General features: G+C 50.0%; 8 protein-coding genes across 8 annotated transcripts; 4 read left to right on the top strand and 4 right to left on the bottom strand.

The window, feature by feature from the left end:
* Positions 1-63: 63 nt before the first annotated feature.
* On the bottom strand, positions 64-1730 carry MIND_00506000 (Glutamate-rich WD repeat-containing protein; the record flags this gene model as incomplete). The annotated part of the gene is made up of 4 exons (XM_037361853.1): positions 64-373; positions 424-1108; positions 1165-1488; positions 1532-1730. 4 exons carry the CDS (start codon positions 1728-1730, stop codon positions 64-66), a joined length of 1518 nt encoding a protein of 505 aa, XP_037222145.1.
* Positions 1731-1827: 97 nt separating this feature from the next.
* On the top strand, positions 1828-3205 carry MIND_00506100 (uncharacterized protein; the record flags this gene model as incomplete). Its single annotated transcript, XM_037361854.1, has 4 exons — positions 1828-2256; positions 2310-2660; positions 2709-2814; positions 2871-3205. The coding sequence occupies 4 exons, from the start codon at positions 1828-1830 to the stop codon at positions 3203-3205; spliced, it is 1221 nt and encodes a 406-aa protein (XP_037222146.1).
* Positions 3206-3338: 133 nt separating this feature from the next.
* On the bottom strand, positions 3339-5747 carry MIND_00506200 (Amidase domain-containing protein; the record flags this gene model as incomplete). The annotated part of the gene is made up of 14 exons (XM_037361855.1): positions 3339-3460; positions 3512-3642; positions 3691-3711; positions 3762-4057; positions 4103-4149; positions 4195-4479; positions 4527-4618; positions 4669-4690; positions 4738-4758; positions 4817-4884; positions 4936-5080; positions 5129-5288; positions 5339-5658; positions 5711-5747. 14 exons carry the CDS (start codon positions 5745-5747, stop codon positions 3339-3341), a joined length of 1767 nt encoding a protein of 588 aa, XP_037222147.1.
* Positions 5748-5783: 36 nt separating this feature from the next.
* On the top strand, positions 5784-6980 carry MIND_00506300 (RRM domain-containing protein; the record flags this gene model as incomplete). The annotated part of the gene is made up of 6 exons (XM_037361856.1): positions 5784-5885; positions 5933-6247; positions 6301-6357; positions 6410-6524; positions 6571-6704; positions 6753-6980. The coding sequence occupies 6 exons, from the start codon at positions 5784-5786 to the stop codon at positions 6978-6980; spliced, it is 951 nt and encodes a 316-aa protein (XP_037222148.1).
* Positions 6981-7056: 76 nt separating this feature from the next.
* Positions 7057-8370, bottom strand: MIND_00506400 (Integral membrane protein sed5; the record flags this gene model as incomplete). Its single annotated transcript, XM_037361857.1, has 7 exons — positions 7057-7083; positions 7135-7386; positions 7436-7623; positions 7675-7750; positions 7807-8016; positions 8064-8110; positions 8160-8370. The coding sequence occupies 7 exons, from the start codon at positions 8368-8370 to the stop codon at positions 7057-7059; spliced, it is 1011 nt and encodes a 336-aa protein (XP_037222149.1).
* Positions 8371-8512: 142 nt separating this feature from the next.
* Positions 8513-12254, bottom strand: MIND_00506500 (Alpha-1,4 glucan phosphorylase; the record flags this gene model as incomplete). The annotated part of the gene is made up of 24 exons (XM_037361858.1): positions 12158-12254; positions 12075-12107; positions 11892-12023; positions 11771-11830; positions 11669-11726; positions 11343-11620; positions 11229-11293; positions 11033-11181; positions 10964-10984; positions 10821-10921; positions 10662-10772; positions 10585-10607; positions 10439-10541; positions 10276-10392; positions 10005-10226; positions 9685-9959; positions 9604-9636; positions 9452-9559; positions 9182-9404; positions 9082-9129; positions 9009-9030; positions 8775-8962; positions 8642-8724; positions 8513-8593 (listed from the first exon to the last, which is right to left on the bottom strand). Exons 1-24 carry the CDS (start codon positions 12231-12233, stop codon positions 8513-8515), a joined length of 2610 nt encoding a protein of 869 aa, XP_037222150.1. The 5' UTR covers positions 12234-12254.
* Positions 12255-12832: 578 nt separating this feature from the next.
* MIND_00506600 (Glycerol-3-phosphate dehydrogenase [NAD(+)]) lies at positions 12833-14464 on the top strand (the record flags this gene model as incomplete). The annotated part of the gene is made up of 9 exons (XM_037361859.1): positions 12833-13022; positions 13070-13096; positions 13151-13364; positions 13413-13569; positions 13617-13641; positions 13686-13782; positions 13834-13946; positions 13994-14296; positions 14346-14464. The coding sequence occupies 9 exons, from the start codon at positions 12833-12835 to the stop codon at positions 14462-14464; spliced, it is 1245 nt and encodes a 414-aa protein (XP_037222151.1).
* Positions 14465-14649: 185 nt separating this feature from the next.
* On the top strand, positions 14650-16516 carry MIND_00506700 (Glycerol-3-phosphate dehydrogenase [NAD(+)]; the record flags this gene model as incomplete). The annotated part of the gene is made up of 6 exons (XM_037361860.1): positions 14650-14743; positions 14850-14927; positions 14981-15887; positions 15934-16084; positions 16132-16389; positions 16439-16516. The coding sequence occupies 6 exons, from the start codon at positions 14650-14652 to the stop codon at positions 16514-16516; spliced, it is 1566 nt and encodes a 521-aa protein (XP_037222152.1).
* Between the last annotated feature and the right edge of the window lie 251 nt (positions 16517-16767).

Genomic DNA, 16767 nt, shown 5'->3' on the forward strand with positions numbered 1-16767 from the left:
ATTATCTCAGCATCGTTTCCGTCCACGTATAGCATACTTTGAACTCTAGAATACAGCATCACATCACAATGAAATGGTTTTGAAGATGTCGAAGCCGTCGTATGCGGTTGAAAATACCGTCCCTGGTATTTGCGGGTGCCAATGGACCTCCTTAGTGTCCCGCTGGTAGTGACTAAAGAGCAACTGAGCAGGCACCTCCTGCTCTGGGGTCCCACCTGTCCCGCCCATCTCATCGTCGTCTGGCTCTACAGAAACATCCCACAATGATATTTGATTGTCTGCGCCGGAAGCAGCAAACGCTGTGTTGTCTGTTGGATGCCATTCGACGGATGTGATAGGTCCCTTATGCCAGTCGAAAGAGACTGGAGCAGCTCTATTTGGCATTCAAAATCAGTTCACAAAAAATGAATTCCAGGTTCGTACCCTGGGGTTTTTATGTTTCGCAAATCCCAAATTTTTAGTCCACCCTCATCACCGCCGCTGAGCAGCAGGTAGTCCTGTGATTTGTTCCAGCTTATAACATTCACGTCGCTTTCGTGTGCAGAGTCGATAGATGCAGCACTCGTCCGTCCTTTCGTCCGAATGTCCCATATTTTAACGGTAGAATCGGCAGAACACGAGGCGAATATGGTGACCTGGGCAGGGCTCCATTGTAGATCCTCCACACTCGATGTGTGAGACGTAAATGGCTGGGGAGCGGTATTGAACCCGGAAGGAGATGAGGTGGTAAGGTAGATTTTCGAGTCGTTGTCTCCGGTAATGAGACGCAAGGAGGAGTTGGTCATTGCCCAATCCATAGCAAACCCTTCGGTTCGACCGTGGTTGTTCACCGTATATACAGGTGTTTGGGTTCGGCGCTTGTCGACGCTGTACCCGGGTACATCGAGAGACTCGATCAGAGGTCGCACATCCCAGATATGTACTTTTCCGGTCTCCGACCATGATGCCACATAGTAAGGTTGCGAAACTGGTGGTAACTGGGATGAAGGAGGTAGCGGTTGGGCACGTATTCTGTTAACACCACCTTTGTGGGGTATACTTCGCGATTCAACTACGGGGTCCTCGTCTAGATCGTCGTCGTTATCGTCGTCGTCAGAATCGGAGTCGTCTAATAGGAAAAAAAAATGATGAGAATTTGTCTGAAATATCTAAGCGACATCTGACCTCCGTCTTTTTGTGTTCGGTGAAGTGAGCTCGTTTTGATGACTAGCACCTCGTTGTCTTTTCCTGTTGCTGCCTGGGAACCAGTGACCAGGTATGCAGTTGCAGGGTAACGTTGACGCTCGTCACCGAGATTATCTCGGAGAATGTCAAACGAGAGACAAGACCAGTCCACGAGCAGTGTGTGTCGCATAAGATAAACAGAGTCATCAGGCTCCATTTCTTCGCCAGGCTCCAGTTTATGTTTGCCAGGAATGAAGACATCTGAGGTAGGTGCAGGCGCATCTTCCTCCTCGATGGCTGGCAGTACTTCGTCCACATCCATACCTACTCCGATGAGAACGAGTATTTTCTGGTAGAGTTCACGAACCATCCTCATTTTCTTCGTCATCCTCTGGCTGTTCTACGACCTCCTCATCTGAGAATTCGTCTTCCCACTCATCTTCGAACTCCCCTGCTTCATCGGGAACCAGATTGTCGCGTCTTGGACCATTTTGTGAGACTTTTGCAGCCTTGGGTACAGGCTGGCTTGTGGATGTAAGCACTTCGGTCGCGGAACGCTTTGGCATTAGCGCAAAAAAAGCGAGAGAAAGTGATGGCCGGTCACGAGAAAATCTACTCTCTGAATCAGTGAATGCGTTTGTCCCTCAACCCACAACCCTCACAATGCCCAAGGCAGAGCGCCTTCCGACATCGTCTGCCGACTTCAACCTCCCCGCGAATCCACCCATCACCTCCCTTGGTGCTAGTTTCATTGACGACTCGAGTATCATAGCACACCGTTTCCGCCGCCCTAGTCTGCTCGCTCCAAAAGCAGGCATTCATGGAGACAGCCGTCTCCATAGCCCCTTGGCTGCCTCATTCAAACCCTTGTCTCACCGAAGACGTGCCAGCCAGAGCACCTCCAGTCTCGACGAATACGACACCTTCTGGTCCGACATTTCGCCACCCAGCAGTTCAGAGAACCCTACTCCTCCCCTCACTGGTACCGACAATGCAGATGAACCCAGACGGTCTGCTCCTCCGTCGACCCCGCCACGAAGGTCACTCTCACGAGGTTCGGACCGGTCCAAGGGCAGGCGCATGTCATATCCAGTGTGTTGGTTTTAGTAGCGACCAATGCTTTGCCACTGACTTTATTCTCCTAGCTTAAGACACCTCGTATTCTAAATCTTCTTGCCGAGTCTCGAACAGTTGAAAACGAGGTGCAATCAGAAGCAGCTTTCCAGCGCTTACTCGCCTCCGGTGTTGATATTCCACGCACGCCACGCACTGTCGCAGATCGAGGCAGATTTCCAGAAGAGGCTGTTCAAGACGACTTGTTCCAGCGTGAAGACACTCCCAGCGACGACGACGACGACGATGCGGACTTTGCCATTCCTCATGGCACCGACCCCATCAACATCAAAACGCCTGCAGGCAGCGTTGCTGGGAGTGTAAATGGGGATGAAATGTTTGTGGCCGAAAGCCCCAGTCTCTCGGCTATGGACGTGGATGTTGTGCGTTGCCTTTTGCGGCTTAATTACTCGACTTACAATACCTTCCAGCCCTCAGGTTCTCCGTCTCTTTCGTCTATTTCCTCCATGTCCATCAGCGGTTGGCGCTCAACACCTCCCCCAACAACAAGCGCTGTTCGATCCAACAAACGGAAATGTTCGTTTTATCACTTGCCTTACCGTGATCTTGCTGCTGACCTCTCTTTCCCATAGTTGATGAACGTTTCGACCCATATCAGAATGCTTCTAAACGGAGAGCGGTATCGCCGTCCCTATCACATCTCCTTCCGTCGTCTCCCAAAAGCCGTTCCAATCCTCGCCTCCCCATCGCAATACCTATCATTTCCGGCTCAGCCGTAAGCTCTGCCGCATCGTCTCCCACTATTGGCGTTGGCACAGCTGCGTATTTCGCCATGGCCCGACCCGTTTCAAGCCCAATTTTGAGATCTATGGGTCTCGCCAGCCCTATTTTACGTCCTATTCCCCGCCGAAGAGGTGAAGAAGAAGAGCGGGAAATCGAGGGTGTTGGCGGTCTCACCCTTGGATAACGACACACTATTCCAGACTGGGTCGGATGGTTGTAGCCCTTCTTTATATTGTATTTTCAGTCAACTCGCATCATCGCATTTGTAGTAGTCCATACCGCAGTTACTTATATTCTATTGTCAATTCAAATCGAGGTTACAGGTTGGAGCGAAGAGCATCATCAACGACTTTCGACATGGCAAGCACCGCTTCGTCCTCCATCGTGCGCCCGACGACTTGGATCGGAATCGGTGCATCCTCGTAAAGCTCTGGGGTGTCTATTGCGCGGGTCAGAGGACGGGATGTAAAAACGATAGAAACACGCTTACATCTCTCGTAGATGTCCTTGTCGAATGGCATCGGCGAAAAGAATTCAGTCCGGGGCTGTTTCACGTCGAGCACTGGGTCGACTTTGGCGCCGGTCGGAATAATCACCGAAGGGTAGTCGAGGGCGTTGCACCTGGAAGCTTTGTCTGTGTCGTTCTGATTTGATCTCGCGGAGACTTACCAGACAGTATAGAACAGATTCCTGGAAAGCAAGTCAAATGTCATTCACACAGAGTACACAAAGGTCCATACCTGTTCAAGCCGTGCGGGGCCGATGCATATGGCGCGACCGGGGTGATGACCGCATCCACTGGGCGGCCCGTGCTTGTTTGGGCAACAGTGGCTGACCAATGGTTCAAATATTCCTGACGCAGGTCCCTCTTCTTCTTCTGGACTTGCCACAACTCATAGGCCGAGAGCGGCTTCCCAAACACTGGTCGGACTTCGTTCCCCGTGGCGTCAGGCGCCATCGACCCGATGAGCGGTTCGCCGCTCAGCTGGGTTACGGACCTATAATCATCGCCAGACCCAGCACTCCAGATGGCAAACTGCAGCAAGATAAACAATAGAAATTAGATGCGGAGATGACATACGGTGTTCAGCCCGATTTCGGCTTGCTTGTACGGCTTCCAGTCAATCACTTGAGACTGATTAGACCGTTGGTATTTAGTTTCTTGGTAGTTACCTTCATGACCAGCAGCCAACAATGCCTTCTTGGTCAACTCCAGGCCACGTCGAATGGGAGGATCAGGTTTAGTGATTCCATCATCCCACATGATGGCGAAGCATAGTTTGCCCCCTTTGCCGCCATGGTCGCTGAGAGCGTACTCCTCCTCGCTCCATTGTTTGCGAATCACATGTGCGTCCCTCAGCCATGGCTGTTTGCCCAACACGGTCTTCACGACCGTAGTCAGCCCGTCAAGTGACTGCGACAATGGGCCGAACACAGAGTTAACAGAATCCTGACCCTCTGTTCTGACGTCAAAACAAGCAGAAGCACATGGCAGAGAAACTGACCGAGGGAGTTGGCAGCACCGCTGTACGGAATTCGGTGGTAAGAAGGACGGAACCCATAGATTCCACAAAAACCGGCGGGAACGCGCACTGATCTAGTTGTTGATTAAGCGAGCGTGTCTGTAGATAAGGCCGTTCATCCTACCCGCCAATATCAGAGCCCAATCCTGGTAGCGATCAGACCTGAAGAGCCAGGGCAAGAAATGTCACTTACCAAGAGGGCTACCTTTGAGTGCTAGACAGGACGTGAGTAACGGAAGTTGAGATGTCCGAAAAATATCAATGAAGCTGACCGATAAGTGCCCCTTCTCCTCCTGACGAGCCTCCACTAGTAAGCGTGCGATTATGAGGGTTGCTCGTCCTGATTGGGGCATGAAGAATGGTCGTTCCCGAGTGGATTGGGCTCGCTTACCGGCCGAAAATGAGATTATGTGTCTCCACCCACATCAGAGTCTGCGGGACATTGGTCTTGACGAAGAGAACGGCGCCAGATTCCTCCAGAATGTCAACAAGAATGGCGCTCTTCTCAACAGGTTTCCCAATCCACGCGATATACCCTAGCACAGGTCAGCACACACAAAATCGAAAGAGTCGAGTCGATATACCCATGGTGCTCTCGATGCCCTTGATGTTGACTTGGTCCTTCAAGCTGACGGGCAAGCCATGGAGCGGCCCAACAACCTTTCCTGTGCGGGCAAGATGTTCATCGAGCTCTTTGGCGCGAGCCAAAGCGCGATCCAGGAAAATTTCCGTCAAGCAATTCACCTAGAAAGCCGGTGAAACACCAGTGGGAAAGAGAGAGAGGCAGGCCTCACGAGCTGGTGTGCGATAATCGCGCGTTTAGAGAAGGAAGTGGTGACCTGAACGGAGGACCATTTCGACGACGCGAGATTCTGGAGCAGCGTTGCAACCGACGATTCCGTTATCTCGAGGTCAAGGTCTGACAAAAGTCCACTCTTCTTGGGGAAGTCGACCACGTTCTTGTCTGTTGGCAGGTCCTTGATCAGCCATTCCTGGGGAATCTTCTCGAGTTGCGCCTGTTTCTTCGCTGCGGCAAGGTCTTTCCACGACATGGTTGGGTTGAAAGAGACCGAGTGCAGCCCGAGGCGCTTATATACGCCATGGTTCGCGGTTCCTGTCAAATTTGTGGCAAATTCACGATCGAGTGATTCATCAGCCCATGTGACCGTGTGACGGATCGTGATTTTTTCCCCTTCTCCTCATTTCAGCACGGAGGCTGCCTCATTTCAACCGCCCGTCATGAGTGCTCCGCAGAAGCTTACCAAGAAGCAGAAGAAGAGTCTTGCGTTTTACCGCAAGGGTAAGAGCCAGGATGGTCCTTCTGGGGTGGCGGATCTGGAGGTAAGCTGCAATTCGCATTGAATTTCAGACAACTAATAATATACCAGGGCGACAGCGTTCCTGTGTTGGAGGTCCAGGATCAGGCTGATGATGGGCTTGATTCGCCTGCGTTGGTGGTTGAGGCAGAGTCAGATTCGGCTAAGCGCTTGGCAACGCGCAAGGGCAAAGGAAAGGCGGATGATACTGGCATCGTTCAAGCGACTATTACCCCAGAGAAGAAAAGGAAGAGGGATTCTATCACTGTCCCGCAGGACGCCGAACCGAAACGCAAGAAAGCAAAACAAACTGCTGACGCAACTGAGAGGAGCGGTAAAGCGGATGAGAGGAACGAAGGCAAAGTAAAGCAGCGGTATATCCTTTTTGTTGGTGCGTTATCGTTCGCTTCTTCTTGAAGGCCGCTTAGGTGTCCTCACAGGCAATCTCAAGTATACTACCACCGCAGAAGCCATTAAAAACCATTTCTCAGCATGTGGTCCGTCCATTCCAGCTCATCGCAGACTTCTCTTGGTAAACCTTGCTAACAGATCCTCCGCCAACCGTCCGATTACGAACTCCCGAAACCTTCCACGTCTAGTAAACCCACGATCAAGTCCAAAGGTTGCGCCTTCGTTGAGTTCACCCACAGAAATGCGCTTCAACGTATGATTTTGATATACCCCTTGTCCCTCGCTAAGATTATGTGTAGAAGGATTGAAACTTCATCAATCTGAACTCGAAGGCCGGCGAATAAACGTCGAGCTCACGGTCGGTGGTGGTGGGAAGAGCGATGCTCGAATTCAAAAACTGAAAGAACGGAACAAAACTCTGCACGGTCAACGAGTGGGTTTTCCTGGCATGCGAAATGCCTTCGATCTGACCAGAATTCAGAAGGAACAACTGGAAAAGTTAGCCAAGGCTGATCCAACATTAGCAGTCGCTCCAGAACGACCGCAGCGGTTTTCAGCTACGTCGGGCCTAGAGCAAACACCACTGAAGCGAAGGACTTGGACAGTTGGTGACGTTGAAGACGGAGAGACACATCGTGGTGGGAAGAAGCACTCAAAGGCACGCCGAAAACAGTGGGGTACGGGAGTAAACGCCATTCCGGTTGGATAATATGTATGATGTCCGAAAGAATTAAGCCTACAAGGCAGGAAACTGTGTAGATAGATGCTAAGTGGCCACAGGCCATTCACGAAACTAAGATAAAGACGAGGAACTGACTGGTCATTAGATGGGAGAATTGAAAGAAAAGGGCTTCAACACGTACAAACACAATAAGCACACCAAATATTTTGAGCATCAACCACCGATTGCTGGAGATACTGGCATAATATTTGAGCAGTTCCCGTTGGGCACCACCAACGTTGGCAGCGATGTCTAGCGTGTCCGCATCGATGCGCTGAACCGTCTCTCGTTGTTCTGCCACCATGGTCGCCAACTGCGTGAATATCTGACCAAGTTCCGCAATAGTGGTTTCAATTGATTCTATCGCGGTTGACCGCGATTGGATGTAGTTGTCCTATTGTTTAGGGTGTTAGTCAGAGCTTTGACCGGAGACGGATACACACCTGTTGCTCAACCAATTGCATCTGTTGGAATGCGCCATTCTGTGATCCCCCCCGCCCCTCCTCTGCCGAATCCAAGTCTAACGCCAAAACGTCCCCATTTTGCGGTGCCCGTCCCTTGCCCTTGGTGTCGTAGCGGCTCGCACTCCCATCTCCCATAGGGTCTGGACGCTGTTGGTAGAGCATCGAAGCTGACGTGACGGATAAGCGAAAAGTCAAATGAACCAAGCGAGAATCCCTACTCGAAGTAGTCTGGCTAGCAGCATTTGACGTCGAATACATGAACTGCTCCGTACGAGTACGGGACTCCTTCATGTTCTATTTTGTTTTGACCATTGTAAGCAGAATGGGGCAAGCACGACAATTCCACGCACCTGAGTCCGCAACTCCAGCACGTCCTTGAAGGACATACTCGTATTCGCCAGCTTGCTCTGCAAGAGCATAACAACATTATTGTTATGTTCGTCCAACTGCTTTCCCTCCGCCGACTTCGAACCCTGCCCGTTCTGCTTCACATGTGCTTGGAGCGTCGCTATTTGCTTGTTTATGTTCGCAATGTCTTGCTTGATGATGAATGTGAGCTCCTGAAAGCCAATGAGGACGGCTGTATTCTTGTTGAGGCCACACATACGCTGATTTCAACGGGTCGGTCATCAAAGAGGGTTTTCCGTTTAGCGACTGGATATAGGTGAGGGAAGTTGGTATGCCCTGGCCGCAAAATACGTACGCTGGCCAAGTTTCCCGAGCTTTATCGTTGTACTACTGATATCCTTCCCAATAGTTGTAGCCACCCGCGAAAACTCGCTTTTGTTTTGTGTCTTGCCATTCCGCAGTAGCCGTTGCTTGGCGTCGGCACCACGGGGAAGAGCAGAGCGAGATCGAATGGATTCTACGCATGAATGGAACTCGTTGGTGCGGTTTTGTATTGGAGGAGACATGAAAACGAGTGTGGAGAGAGAAAGTAAAGATGGTCAATGAACACGTCACACTGGTTTGATTGCCTGCCAAAAGTATTCTTGGTATCCTACATCTTCTCGTTTTTGCTGTCCGTACTGTTCTACATGTCCAACAAAACAGCCTTTACTCGATGTGCACTGGCTCGATGTTCCAATAACTTTCTGCGTACTCATTGATGGCTCGATCCGAGCTGAACTTCCCCATCTAAATGACCAATTCAGTTACACCATCTTTTCAAGAAATCATTCACACCTTTGCTGTGGTGGAGATGGATTTCCGGATCCACTCTTCACGGTCAGCATATGCCGTGTCGACCATCGCTTGGGCCGCGATGTCTGCAGCAATGTTGAGTTATATACCCCCCATAAAATAGACACCAACGAACAAGAATCAAAGTCTTCGCTCAATAAGTAATAGTCTCCTTGTCTAATCGTGTTGAGCAAAGGTTCGTAGATGTCAGCGTCGCCAAAAAGCCCGCCAGAGATCTGGTTCAGGACATGCGCCAACGCTGGACATTTCTCTTCTAGAGGAACGGGATGATATGTGTGTTGATAACGAAGGTCTTCAACGGCGCTACGAAATGTGAATGACTGCTAGAGAACAGACCCGTTAAACATACGGAGTCAAATGCCCGAAGAAAACTACCAGTGGAAATAAGCAGGGTCAACAAGACCGGGCATACAAACACATACAGACGTTGTTCTCTCCAACTTCCTCTGCAATTTCGATATTTGCGCCATCTACAGGGGGACATCAATTGGGTTCAGTATCATTTAACGCGAAGTTGCTCACCGACAGTACCAAGAAGGAGACCACCATTCAGGCAGAACTTCATGTTTGAGGTTCCAGACGCCTCGGTTCCAGCAGTTGAAATATGTTGGCTGATATCAGACGCAGGAATAAGCAGTTCTGCCAAAGAAACGGAGTAGTCGGGGACGAAGTAAAGCGACAGGTAGTCTTTGGTCTCTGGATCGGCATTGATGACCTTGGCAACGTTTACGATAAGGCGGATGGTCTAGGGTACGATGAGCATGGTGCCAACATAAGAAAGAAAGAAAAAACCAATTTGGCGATGTAGTAGGCTGGTGCAGCTTTGCCAGCAAAGAAGACAGCTCGTGAATTGACTTTCTTTCTTTCTGCTGGACTCATCGCTTTCAGCGTGAGGTATCGCTGGAGATTTTCAGATAACTAGCAACAAAAAAAGTTGAACCTACGTGAACAACACCCAAGATGTTGAGCGTTTGCCGCTAGGAGAATACTTGTCAACCTTCCTCTTTCAAAATGGGATCCCAAACCTTATATTCGTGGAGACGCTTGATCTGCACATCAAACATGGCGTTTGTGTTAACTTGGAAGCCCAAGGTGACCTGTAAATGGTGCGCCAGCCGCTCCTTGTTACGTTTCTTGATATCAGCCCACTCTTCACGGAATGCAGCCTTGTCGGCATGTGGCAATATCTTCTCAAGCATTGTGAGGTTCTTGAGCCACACCGCCTTGTCTACTCCGAGAGTCCGGGAAATGAGCGAACTCAGTTCGGGATTGCATTGGTCGAGCCATCTGCGAGGAGTAACTAGAGAGAGTTGAGTCGATGCTCAGAAGGAAGTGGTATACTTACTGCCGTTGGTAACATTTCCGAACTTACTGACGCCTTCGAACTCGACAAAGTCCTTGAGGATGGTGGTCTTCACCAAGTCGCTATGAAGCTCGGCCACCCCATTCACTTTTCTTGAACCAATGCATGCGAGGAATGCCATTCGGACGTGCTTCGGGAAGCCCTCTTCGATGAGACTCATTCGACCCAAGCGATCGCGATCGCCGGGGTATTTTTTCTCTACAGCTATCTTGATTTGAGTGGATGTTGCATAAGTAAAAGAACCCGGTCTTACACTGCAGGAAAATCAGGTTGATATCATAGATAATCTGAAGGTGTCTTGGAAGAAGGTGTTCCAACAGAGGCACTGGCCATTTTTCGAGTGCTTCGGGTAGAACAGTGTGGTTTGTGTCTGGAATATGTCAGCTGAGGCCGCAATAAGAAGGAAGATAACCAACAGAAGAAGGTATTAGTGACGATTTGCCATGCCGTGTTCCATGGAAGCTCCTCTTCGTCCAAGAGTATACGCATAAGCTCGGGGATTGCAAGCGTTGGGTGCGTCTATTTCTTTTGAGTAACAGTCATGAATTTCGAAGACGCCTACATCATTCAGTTGGATAGCAACGTCTGTCGAGTAAAATGAGCAACTGTGAATTGTTATTAGAGGTAAAGAAAACTAACAGTCAGGGAAGTCGGTGATAGGTTTGCCTATATTTTTGAACCGGCGGATGATATCTGCGAGACTAGCCGCGGTCCAGAAATATTGTTGTTTAAGACGAAGTTCCTTCCCAACTGATCCTATTAGTCGAATAATCCAAGTGAGAGAGAACCCAACCCTACATGTGGTGTGATCATTTGGATAGAGAACACTGGTGATGGCAGCAGCACTGTTGCTCGCTTCAACGGCTCCCTCATAGTTTCCGGCATTGAAAGAATTGAGACTAAGAGGTTAGGAGTAGCTTTTTTCAGAACCGGTAACCTACTCGAAACCACGCTTCGGCTTACTGCAACCTATTTTAGCTCAGGAAGAAGCATAGTACAACACAACACACCTCTCCCACAAACGAAGATTGTTTGTGGTCTTTGTCGGCGCAAATCCAGGAACCATTACATCGTATGCGACGGCCAAAACCTCTTGGCCACCATGCCAAACAGCCCTTGATGTGCCATGGACGCGTTCGGCCTGGCCATAAAAGCGCACCTTATGGTCTTATTGGCATTGGACCGAATAATTGCTTCGAGACTCACTTCGTAGGACACATCAAGACGAGGAAGTTCCCAAGGGTTCTGGTTGTCCAGCCATGGATCGGGAGCTGAGCGATGATTGAGTTGATCCGTCGATTAGATAAGATGGTTGTGCACCTTCCAATTGATTTCCTTCAGGCGAGATAAGCTGCTGGAATATACCATACTTGTACCTGAGGCCATATCCCCACAACGGAAGCTCTTGACTAGCACCAGAGTCCAAGTAGCACGCGGCCAATCGGCCGAGACCACCGTTTCCCAAGCCTGCATCGCGCTCCTCTTCGAGAAGATCCTCCATATTGAAGCCGAGTTTCTCTAGTCCTTTCGTGTACTCTGTCTTGAGATTGAGGTTGAGAAGGGCATTGTCTAGTGTCTTCCCCATGAGAAACTCGAGACTAGCACATGTTTGAGTCGAAGGATGAAATCCTATCGCTTAGCCTGACCTCAGATAATAGGCACGTTTAGGTGCTTTGCGTGTGTACTGTAGCGAAGTCTCATTCCCTAGGAGCAGTCAGCTTTGGCAAGTAATCATCGGGTTCACGCACAATTGACTAGAAGGTTATCGCGGACAGAGAGCGCCGTTGCCTGATACGCGCCGAGTTTATCTGAGAATTCGAAGAAAAGAATCAGCTCGAAAAAAAAGAACGTCGAGGAGAAAAGACCCACCGAGATTGTAAGGCTGTCTTGAGAGGGAAGTTTGGACGTGATTGACGATGGACTTGGTGAGCGACTCGACATCGGCTTCAACACCACGAAGAGCAGACTTCCAAGTCTTTTCGTCCCCCAAGGGCCATTTCTCTGGAATGAGCGATTAGAGGGCAGCAGCCCAACGAGTTGAATTGAACATACCTTTGCCCGACGCGTCGGTCTCAGGAAGATAGCCTAGACCAACGGTTCAGCAAACGCCAAGATGTAGGCAAGTGGATAAGCACCAGTCAAGGTACGGACATGGCGACGTGGACGAGGTTTGGGTTGACCGATAGTTTTGGTATCGATGAAGTTGCTCATGGTGGTTCGAGACAAGCCACTGAGCGCGCTTCTTATACCGGACACTATGTCATTTTGATCTGCTCAAGCCCTTTCAACCCCACTCAATATAAAATCGCGATGACTTTTGTAAACTATCGTAGAGGTTTTCAGAGGCCTTATAATGACTTGGACGCGTTCAGCGTCTACAAATCGACTAATCTCCCTATGGCGCATTGGGCAAGATTACAGTGACGCCATTCAGAAGACTGCCGCGAGAAAAAAATTACATCATCCATTTCTCATCGAGAGCATGTGAGTGTCGGCGGATTCGTGAAGTGAAATGAGGGTTCGAAGTTCAGACAACGTTCGACTGCAGGTCGCCGTCTGTCGCCGTTCGGAGCAAAAAGTCGTTGTCACGGTCACGCGGTCACGATTTGCAATTGACGCGCATATGCTACAGGGTCTTGCATAATGGAATGCAGTCCGATTTTTGATTTCTCGCCATTTTTGATTGATTTTTGGCATAAGTGTGCCATCGGCTGGCATTCCCGAGCCTTTCCGAGCCCCCTTATGCCTGATTTCAGCCCAAAACAGGTGGCAGCTGTCACACAAATCCAAAATCACGACTGCACTCCATTATGCAAAAGTCTGTAACAGCAACGCCACCACGCGCACTTCGTCTTGGGACTCTTGGCCTCCGTACTCGTTCTCGTTCTCCATCAACTCCTCGCCCTCGCCGATATTCTTTTGCTGCCCTTGACTCTTTTCGTTACCAAATGGCTACATCAAAAGTGCAACCCGAGAGTAACTCTAAAGTCCTGATTTTAGGTGCGCCGAAAACATTCCGTTCTTCCTGCAATTAACGCGTCAATTAGGAGCCGGAAACTTTGGTTCTTGTCTAGGTGCGCTCCTACCTTCTCATTTGGTTTTGTGCTTCTCAGACGTCGACTTCTTAGCTGAACATCTGGGCGACTCTGACCACCGCGTTTTCCTTTGGGCACGGGAAGAAGATGTCGTCAAGCACTTTAATTCCACACAGAAACATTCCAAATACCTACCTGACCATACCTTCTCCAAAAATATCGTTGCTGTCGGCCCCGAACTCCCCGATGGCACGTTTATCAATGAGATGGATGTTGTCCTGTTCGCCATTCCCACTCAATTTCTCAGGTAGCCTGTCTATGACCTTGCTTTCACATGTCATACCTTTCAATCTAGACAAAACCTTGAGATCCTCAATTCCTCTTTCGACAAGGGCAAACTTCCATTGCTGATTTTTGTGAACAAAGGCATAGAAATCGGCACAGACGCTTTGACTCTCGAAATTATCGCGGACACATGTGGTGTCGAGGTTGCGAAAGCTGCGACGTTCATCGTATGTGCCATTGTGTCTTGCCAACTCGACTTATCCGTTAATTATAGTCCGGTCCATCCTTTGCGAAAGAAAGTATGTGCTCCATCCTGTGAATGCAAATCACTCAACTTGGGAAGTTGTCCGAAGGAAGCCGACATCTGTTTCGGTCGTCTCTTTTACGGAAGCGGAGGCAAACAAAACTGCAGCACTTTTCCATCAGCCACATTTTAGATGGTCGGTTGTTGAGCAATGCGATGTTCCTGGCTAATTCTCCTTTCCGCCTAGTTATACGGGCAGTGACCCTATTGGCGTTGAGTTGTCAGGAGCACTCAAAAATGTGTATGCTATCGCCGCTGGAATGAGCGATGGTCTTGGATACGAAAACAACACGCGCGCCAGTAAGCTTCTCACATCCATCCAGTTGTTTGATGTTAATGAGTCCCAGTGATCATTACTCGTGGTCTTGCTGAGATGACTTGCATTGGGACAGCATACGGCGCTTCTCCACTTACATTTCTTGGACTAGCGGGAGTAGGAGATCTTTTTCTGACGTGTAGTTCGTCAAGCAGTCGGAATTACACAGTGGGAAAACGCCTTGGGCAAGGAGAACAGCTGGACACCATCATCGAAACACTTGGAAGCGTGGCAGAGGGCGTATCGACCGCTAAGAGTGTGCGAGAACTGATTAGAAAATTGGGGGTAGTAAATTGCCCGATAGCTGAGCGCGTTTACGAAGTGCTATATGAAGGTGCGTCGATACGCGTCAGGTCGGCCGGGATTAACCATCTTTCCCTCAGGGAAATCGACAAATACCGCAGTGACGGAGTTAATGCTTTTACCGCAGTCGAGGGAGTTGACTTTGCCGCCGACCATAGGGAAGCCCGCAGAAAAATTGTTACAACGCCTGGGATTGTAGTGTGTTGCATAGCATGTCACGGTAGACATACGGCTCGTTTTAGGACCGGACACGCGTTTGGCTAGAACGTGATTTGTGATGATCGTGCAGAAATTTTTACTTAGATCGTTTCTGCTCTCTTTCCACCACTCGGTTACTTCTCCCCCAACCTCCCTCGTCCCCCCAGATCTCCGCTTATCTCTGTCATGGTCTCTGCTCTGTGGAAGGCTTGTTCGCAAGGCGACTTGGATGTTGTGAATGCTGAGCTCGCTGCTGAAAACGTTGACCTCGAGATTAAAGGTCCGTCTTCGTGTTCGTTACCTCTAATAATTCACTGACGTTTGTGCCTATATCTTTTTCTTTTTACTCTCGGTTATTTCTGCTCTTTGCCATTTCTACATGTCAGACCACACTGGAAGTACTCCCCTCATCGAGGCCATCAAGAACGGCCACGCAGAAATCGTGAAGGTCTTGTTGGACAAGGGTAAGTTGTCTCTACCCCCGCGGCGAATCTTTCTTTTAAGAATCAAACTGCAGGTGCTGACCCGACCAACGCGTCAAGCCAAGGACTGCCGGAAACTTTTACGTCTGACCAAGGGATTCTGGGCATGCTGAATTTTGCTCGAAGTAAACATTCACAAGAGTCTGCCACGTCTCAAACAAATGGCTACGAGGGCAACAATGCGTCGGCCTACGCGCCACCAGCAAATTACCCATTCTTTGCCAGCCTCAACGGTGTCCCGCCTCCGGATATGTACTACCCACCTCCGATGGCAAATGGTCCTCGTCACAACAATCTTCCACCACCGGAAGTTGCTTCCGCCATCCCTTGCCGATATTTTCCGGCGTGTCGTTATGGCGCAGCGTGTCTTTTCCGACACCCTCAAGCACCCTACTACCAAGCGCCTCCCGCGCCTTACCCAAACTCGTATGAACACGTACCACCACCACAGCCCTACGCACCCACCTATTATCCTGTATCACCACCTTCGTTTCCCCCTCAACAAGGTCCACCAATGCCTATGCCAGTACATGGGCCACCGACATCTGAAATGATGCCGCCTCCACCCCCTGGCCATTTCAGTCCAACAGGTGCCCCAGCGATGCCTTACGGACCCATCTCACCTATCATGTACTCTCATGGATCGCTCCCTATGCCGATTCCATCTATGCCTACCTCACAATCACCGCCTTCCTTCAATCCTGCCTCCCCGTCTGCAGCTCCCAATGGTTTCCCGAATGGCCACGTAGCTCCGTACTCACCCGTAAACGGAGCGGTTTATCCCGACGCTGCCGTAGCGCCTCAGCCCAATTCACAAGCAGATGCTCCTCGTCAAGATGGTTCAATGGGCAATCGGCGAGGAACTGGTCGGCGTGGGTCCTTCGCGCGCTCTAAACAAACTCCTCCTTGTATCTTTTTCCCAACGGGGCGATGCAAGAATGGGTAAGTTGCTTCTTTTCTTTTTTGTGATTTGTCTCAGCATGTGCAGCGATGAATGTCGTTTCCCCCATATTATGCCTCCAGAAGGAGTTGCTCCCCCAACGTCTTTCCCGACTCGGGGCGGTGGACCTCGCCCTCGCGGACAGTCTAATGGCAACGGTTACGCTGGCCTCGACGAAAAAATGGCCAACATGTCACTGGTAATGGCCCTCGCACAATCATCGGAGCAAATGCTAACCGACTGCAGAACGGTCACTCCGGTCCCAATTCGCGTGGGAGAGGCGGAAAACCTAGCGCGAATGGCCACAAAAGAGCTGTTTTCCCTTTGAAACAGCGTGTACCTAATGCAGACGAGTTCCCTGTTCTGAACGGGACGACTACTCCTCCTCTTCGTGTCAATGGGAATGGACCTACGGCAGCCCAGATTCTCCAGGCTCCTCGTCCTATTCGTACCAACGGTTCGCAGGCGGCAACTCCTCGCAACAGTTCTCCCGACAGGCTTCAGGTACAGCCGTGTGTTCTCGCCATGAGATATGTAGTGATTTCTTTTCCAGGAGCCGAATGGAACTGTCGAGCCTGCACCTCTTACCTTCGCATCGGTTGCCACTCCCGATGTTGCGGTCTCCGCCTAAAACTACGGACGCTAGACGTCTTCAGCACTTTTTCGCTGCTCTTTGCTTGCTTCCAGCTGTTGTTTTTTATCTAATATTCTCTTTTCCCTTCTGGCGGGTATCTATATCGGTCTATTTTCTTCCCCTTTTTTTGCATATCTATCGTCTGGTCCTACATTCGTGCACATCCATCCAGCAATCCTCCCAGTCCACCCATCATCGCATTGTCATTATAACTTACCGCTCACGTATATGGTTTGACTGCAGCCCTT

Source organism: Mycena indigotica (assembly GCF_014461135.1).
Source record: "Mycena indigotica strain 171206Taipei chromosome Unknown Mind.scaff0004, whole genome shotgun sequence".
Classification (NCBI taxonomy): Eukaryota; Fungi; Basidiomycota; class Agaricomycetes; order Agaricales; family Mycenaceae; genus Mycena; species Mycena indigotica.